The following is a 7,316-nucleotide window of genomic DNA, read 5'->3' on the forward strand; positions in this document are numbered from 1 at the left end:
AAAACATTTTTATAGAATTAAATAATCGAATGGATTAATCAATTGGTGCTAGAAATTTAAAATCAAATCGGCTAAAACAGGCACAGAAAATTGAGGAAAATCACTCCTCACATCCCTGATTTGGTGGGGGAGGAAATTGAAGTTGTCCAGTTGTGAAGAAATGGTTAAAGTTAAAGAAATTCATATTTGCATCAAAATAGCTTTCATCTTTTTCAGTCTCTTTTCCCAAAGCTTGAAAAAGTTTGCGGACAAGTTGGGTCAAAGCGACATGCTTTTGTTTACCATAAATCAAAAGCAATAACATTGTAATTTAAAGGCTTAATTAACGTGTTTGTGGTACAATCTTGTTTCAATTAATATTCTTTCCATTAATTAAAAGATGGTTTTTTTTTTTTTTTTGCATGGCCAACCTTCTTTTCTCTCCAATCACTGTCAAACTCAGTCACATTAAATAGTAGGAAATACCAACATTAGCTTCTTCTTTTTTCTCAGAATATAGTAATTTTTAGACTAATATTCTTGCCCAATATTTTCTTTTTTTACCCTTTCATCCTGAATTTATTTCTAGCTGTTGTTTTTATGTCACACTATTTCTTTATAATATTTTATATATAACTTTCTTTTTATTTTTTCTGAAAAAGCAAGCATGAAATCTTTTATTCTTGGGAAAAGGAGATTCCCAAAATCAAAAGAAATGGAAAATAAATAAAAATACTAAAGGAACAGCCGTGAATGAACATTGCATTTACTCATCAATCAGGGGGAAAAAAAACAGCTAAAGGGTTAGTGGCTTAGTGGAGTAAAGAAGGTTTGGATGTTGAACTAAAACCCACAATTTCTTTTCTTTCTTATTATTTACAGAAAATTTACAAGTCTAAAAAGATCAAAAGGATCAGTTTTGCCGCCTTCATCTTCTTCAATGGTTTCATTTACACAGTTTTGTATACTGTATTTCTACTTTATTGCCTCTGTTGTATCCCAAGTTTCAGGTATGTTTAGTAAATCTCTGTATTCATGGAATTCCAGGATTGTTTATCATGTAGTATGATTACATGAATTAAGAATTAAGGAAGAAATCTTGGGAAATTTTGTATATGATCAACATCGTGGTTTTTGTTTTTTTTAATGGTGCCTCTGCAGAGTTTATCAGTATAGATTGTGGAAGCACAAGTAATTACACTGACCCTAGTACTGGACTTTCATGGAGTTCAGACATGGATATCATGAAACATGGGAGACAAGTGAAGGTCGAAAACCCGAACGGGAACTCGATGCAGTTTCAAACTCGAAGAGACTTCCCTTCGGACAACAAGAAGTACTGTTACAATTTGAGCACCAAGGAGAGAAGAAGGTACCTTGTTCGTGCAACCTTTCAGTATGGGAGCCCTGCGAATGTAGATGCATATCCCAAATTCGAAATTTATCTAGATGCAACTCAGTGGGCAACCGTGACAATTCAGGATGGCTCCAGGAAATATGTGAATGAAATGATCATAAGGGCTCCTTCAGATTCCATTGATGTTTGCATATGCTGTGCAACAACTGGTTTTCCTTTCATTTCCACTCTTGAGCTTCGGCCCTTGAATCTTTCCATGTATGCAACAGATTATGAGGGTGATTTCTTCTTGAATGTTGCAGCAAGAGTGAATTTTGGTGCTTTAACTAAGGATTTAGTGAGGTAAAGTATGATCTGCCATGGTATCTGAGAACTGTTTGATGTTTTGCTTCATATGCAAGGCATTTGATGGTATCCGTTTTGATTTATGAAATTGGAATTTGCATTTGTAGGTACCCAGATGATCCATATGACAGATTTTGGGAGTCTGATCTTGATAGGAGGCAAAATTTTCTTGTAGGAGTGGCACCTGGAACAGCAAGAATCAGCACTTCGAAGAATGTTGATATAAGAACCAGAGAATATCCGCCTGTTAAAGTGATGCAAACAGCAGTTGTGGGCACTGAAGGAGAGCTTAGCTACAGGTTGAACCTCGAAAGGTTCCCAGCCAATGCTCGAGCCTATGCGTACTTTGCTGAAATTGAAGATTTGGCTCCGAATGAAACCCGTAAATTCCAACTGCGAGAACCTTACATCCCTGATTATAGCAATGCTGTGGTGAACATAGCTGAGAATGCCAACGGAAGCTACACGCTATATGAACCGAGTTATATGAACGTCACCCTCGATTTCGTTCTGTCATTCACCTTTTCCAAGACAAATGATTCCACTGAAGGACCACTCCTTAATGCAATGGAGATAAGCAAATACCAGCAGATTGCTGCCAAAACCGAGAGGCAAGATGGTAAGATGGCCTTGGTGTGTTTTGGTTTTATATAACTTTTGATCATATTGCACATTATAGCATGTGTGTTCAAGGAATTGGCTTGACTCAATGAGCTAAATGACTCAGTGCCTTGTTGAATTGTCAGTGACTGCTCTCAATGCCATTCGCAATATGTCCGCTGAAAGCGTTTGGGCGAATGAAGGAGGTGATCCTTGTGTTCCTACTAATTGGGAATGGGTAAATTGCAGCCCAACACCACCACCAAGAATAACAAAAATGTAATGCATTTGAACTTGGTAAATTTCTTGTTCATTTCATAACTTATATTACACTTTACTGAATTATCTTTGGTCATTAAAACAACTTTGTTAAGTTCTTTTTAGATTGGTTATTCTATTCTTCATGATGGTTGATGGACTCTTTGAACCTGATGAACAGTGCACTGTCAGGACGGAATCTGAAGGGCCAAATTCCATCTGAGATTAATCACATGGAGGAATTGACTGAGTTGTAAGTCCTATAGTTCTACATCCAAGACTTAATCTTCGCTAATTTTGCCTATTACTATCCACTAAAAAGCTATCATCTTCTTTAGGTGGTTGGACTTCAACTCCTTAACAGGGCCACTCCCTGATATGAGTAACCTTATCAATCTGGAAATTCTGTAAGCTCTTCACCGTACAAAATACATAGACCTGTACTAGCTTTCCTTAAGAATTCAGGATTGGCATTTCACTCTGGTACTTCGTTTTTATCATGAGCTACTCCTCACTCGCATCTTTTGCAAGTGCTTGCAGACATCTGGAGAACAATAAACTTAGCGGTTCACTACCTTTGTACCTCGGTCGTTTGCCTAACTTGCAAGCATTGTATGTGGAAATCTTGATTTCTTATCTCTTATTTCTGGATCATTAAACATGATTAGATAGTTTGTTTTTAACAAAAATTCTATTAGAAGCAGATAGTTTAGGCTTTTTTTTTCCTGATATATCTATTTCAAAGCTTCAACAAAAGGGTAATCTATACGTTTCAGGTACATACAGAACAACTCGTTTTCTGGGGAAATTCCTGCAGCACTGCTGAGCAAGAAAATAAGTTTCAAGTGAGTACCTTTTAGTTATGCATTACTTCTAAGGTCCAGAAAAAGAAGTGGTTCGTATTTGAGGACCATTTTAGTGGATAAATACATAAGTTTTTTGCAGCTGCAAAGAATTAAACGTTCCCAGTGTCTTGTTATATCTGCATCCGGAACAACAAATAGGAGCCTGATGATAAGTTGATAAAAGAGCTGTGGCATCATAGGTTCTATAATGCTTTTGATCACACGAAAGACATACAACAATTCATAAAGTATAACTAGCTTGTAAAACCTACGTTATCTAGATTCAAGTGTTAGATACTGATATATTTCTGATATATGTATTTTCTTTTTTGAAGTTCTTTCATATATTTGAAGGATCATACTCCTACTAACGTTAAAATATGTGTTTGGCATTCATGTTGGACATGGGTACTTTACGAATCCAGGTGACATAGTGAAAACCATTTTAAACAAAAGACCCTAACTTCCCTTGGAACTTAACCTCACCACCAAATGATGATGACATTATGCCCTTTACTTAACATGGTACTAAATACTGCACTAGTGATGCTGAAAGACCTTAGGGCAATACATCTATTTTAAGGATTATAATTCTAGAATCATTAGAACATAAGTAAAGAGTTCTGAAGACAGATCTGAAAATGCAGTGCTATGTGATCCAGCTAGGTAAATTTATAAATATATCTCTTCTGTTGCAGCTATGAAGGTAATCCTGGACTACATAATGAGGCACAGAGAAAACTGCGTTTTAAGTTGATACTTGGGGCCTCAATTGGAGTGCTGGCAGTTTTATTAATTCTTTTCTTGGGAAGTTTAATATTGTTGCGCAATTTCCGAGGGAAGATGTCTCACCAAAAATGCGATGAAAATGGTGTGAAAATGCTTAGAATTACTTATTGTTTATCACTTATGCAATGTGCAAGCCTTAACATTTCCAACATTGATTTTTTGTTTTCATCAGGTAACTCCACGCAACCAGGCACCAAACAATCAACAGCATGTTCAATAGCACGGGGTGGGCATTTACTGGACGAAGGTGTGGCATACTGCATCTCACTGTCTGATCTAGAAGAAGCAACTAACAACTTTACCAAAAAGATAGGGAAAGGAAGTTTTGGATCTGTCTACTATGGCAAAATGAAAGATGGAAAAGAGGTTGCAGTCAAGACTATGGCTGATTCATCAAGCCACTTGAATAAGCAATTTGTGACTGAGGTAGTGTCCCATAATCCCATTTTTCTAACTCTCTTTACACATTCACAATTTAGTGAACTTATAAATCACTGTATGTGCTAACATGTTTTATAGTTTTAGTAATCCACAGGTAATAAAATCATTAACGGATAAACTAGATTAGGTGAGTAAAAGGAGATTGTAGTCTGGGATAGGGGAAGGGTTTGCACTTTGCAGATATTTGGTTTCGGACCCTAAGAATGCTAGATGCCACCTTTTGAGAGTGACTACATTAATCAACAGGATTATTCTCTTTTGACCATACGGAAAAGCTATGAATTGCCTATATCTGCAATATGAATTTGAGATTTTTAACTGCCTGTTCCTTTTAAGAGAATGTCAAAAGTTTAGGTTCCTAGATTCTCAGTTGTTCCCACAGACCCCTCCCCCCTTTAACATTCTGTCGTTGTCTAGTGGAAGGAATAATTAAGATTCTCCCATTTAGGCCATACAGTCAACAAAGAACAAAAGGTGGGAGAGTTAGAGCATCCTTGAAAATAAATTTGTTAGCTGAAAATATCATATGGCTTTGTTTCAATACTATTGAGGCCAGTCCACTTGCAAGGATCAATAATTTGTTTATTCTTGTCCTTGAAACTGGTACATACTGGCCAGTCTAACCAATATCAGTACCATATGGATAACCTTGAATTTTTACCTCACACTATATGGTTAAGTGATGACTGAAACATGCTTGCAGGTTGCCCTCTTATCAAGAATTCATCATAGAAACTTGGTTCCTCTAATTGGATACTGCGAAGAAGCTCATCAACGGATATTAGTTTACGAATATATGCACAATGGAACTTTGAGGGATCACATACATGGTTTTCTTCTCTAACAAGAAATCAATTTATTTGTTTTCCATATTTTATCTTTTCCAAAAGCTTAGTGTGGTCAAAACAATTCAGAACCATGTGCATGATGGCAGGTTCAGTCAACCAGAAGCCCTTGGATTGGCTTGCTCGTTTAAAAATTGCAGAAGATGCAGCTAAAGGTTTAGTATTGAAGCTCTCAATAATTCATGCATTGGTATTTAGCTTTTTTAAGAATAAACATAAAGTTAGATTTCTGTAGGCCTTGAGTACTTGCACACTGGCTGCAATCCCAGTATCATTCACCGAGATGTTAAAACAAGCAACATTCTTCTAGACATTAACATGAGAGCAAAAGTGTCCGATTTCGGACTTTCGAGGCAAGCTGAAGAAGATTTAACCCATGTATCAAGTGTGGCACGAGGAACAGTTGGTTACCTAGATCCTGAGTAAGCTATACAGGATACCATTCACTAACAATTTATTATTATGTGCTTACGTAATTCATTTATATCTTGTAACAGATACTATGCAAGTCAACAATTGACTGAAAAGAGTGATGTTTATAGTTTCGGGGTTGTTCTTCTGGAACTTATCTCCGGAAAGAAACCGGTATCAGTAGAAGATTTTGGTCCTGAACTGAACATTGTTCACTGGGTACATTTCTCTGCAACTTTCATCCATTTCTTAGTATATCTGGAGCTGAATCGAAGTAGAAATACCTGAGCTATTTGTTTTTTGTTTTTTTTACAGGCAAGATCCTTAATACGCAAAGGTGATGTAATAAGCATTGTAGATCCATTTCTGGTAGGAAATGTGAAAATAGAGTCAATCTGGAGGATTGCAGAAGTGGCTATTCAATGTGTCGAACAGCATGGATACTCCCGGCCCAAGATGCAGGAAATCATTTTGGCGATACAAGATGCAATGAAGATAGAGAAAGGGGATGAGGGCAATGCAAAGTTAGCTTGTGGTAGTTCCAGGGGCCAATCTTCCAGGAAAACTTTGCTTGCTAGCTTTCTTGAAATTGAGAGTCCTGATTTGTCAAATGGTAGCCTAGTCCCATCTGCTAGATGATTTTGTAGCTCAACCTGCTGATATCTTTGGAGTATGATGAATCTCAATGCCGTTTAACACTTGGCTTGTATATTTGGAATGTAAACAACTGTAACACCTGCTTTTAGATGTGCAAAACTATATGGAAATAGAACCCGGGATTTAGATATCCAAAACCATAACACGTGTGGGTTTCAATTCTAACTTTTACTACCCTTTCTTGATTCTTAAGTTATAGTCTTCGTTTTGTACCAAGAAAACATATGGAAATAAAAGAAAGTATTTTTAGGTAAGAGAATTGTATTTTAGTCCAACTTTCTTGACCAAATTATATTCATTCAAGATATGGAGAATGTAGAAACTAACGTCGATAATGACAATATAGAATGATCACAAAGCAAAAAGAAAGAAAAAAAAATAAGAACATACTGATTTTACATGGAAATCATTTTGGGAAAAAATCACAGACAAAGAAGAAGAAAATCCACTAATGTTGAAATTCGAATGATACAAGAAAAGTTTAGACTACATCTATTTATAGGTTGAAAAACCTTATTATAATCAACGTAAAATAAAACAAGTATAATTCTATATATATGGATTTTAATTTTATTTTAATTTACCATTGTTTTTTATTTTAATAAGGATTTGAGTCATTCAACTCTAACAATCTCCACTTTGACACGAATTCTCAACGAATAGGTTCTTCACCACGAACTCTCAACAAACAAGTTCTCCACATCTTCCATGAAACCCCTTAAGGGGTGTTATTCAACAATGAACACCAACCAAGTCCAATCAATGCTCAAACTTGGTTATAGGAAGTGA

General features: G+C 36.1%; 1 protein-coding gene across 2 annotated transcripts; it reads left to right on the forward strand.

The window, feature by feature from the left end:
• The first annotated feature begins 600 nt into the window (after window positions 1-600).
• LOC105794557 (probable LRR receptor-like serine/threonine-protein kinase At1g67720) lies at window positions 601-6,786 on the forward strand. 2 transcript variants are annotated; one of them, XM_052628462.1, is made up of 16 exons: window positions 601-782; window positions 862-989; window positions 1,141-1,678; window positions 1,789-2,300; window positions 2,428-2,560; window positions 2,721-2,792; window positions 2,878-2,946; window positions 3,071-3,151; window positions 3,316-3,384; window positions 4,083-4,255; window positions 4,346-4,599; window positions 5,318-5,444; window positions 5,549-5,614; window positions 5,695-5,881; window positions 5,957-6,089; window positions 6,186-6,786. In XM_052628462.1, the coding sequence occupies exons 1-16, from the start codon at window positions 733-735 to the stop codon at window positions 6,507-6,509; spliced, it is 2,916 nt and encodes a 971-aa protein (XP_052484422.1). In that variant the 5' UTR covers window positions 601-732; the 3' UTR covers window positions 6,510-6,786. The 2 variants fall into 2 exon arrangements, with proteins under 2 accessions (XP_052484422.1, XP_012479246.1); XM_012623792.2 differs by having other exon boundaries at window positions 603-782; window positions 3,080-3,151.
• The last annotated feature ends 530 nt before the right edge of the window (window positions 6,787-7,316 follow it).

This window comes from Gossypium raimondii, chromosome 3 (genome assembly GCF_025698545.1).
Source record: "Gossypium raimondii isolate GPD5lz chromosome 3, ASM2569854v1, whole genome shotgun sequence".
In the NCBI taxonomy this organism is placed as follows: domain Eukaryota; kingdom Viridiplantae; phylum Streptophyta; class Magnoliopsida; order Malvales; family Malvaceae; genus Gossypium; species Gossypium raimondii.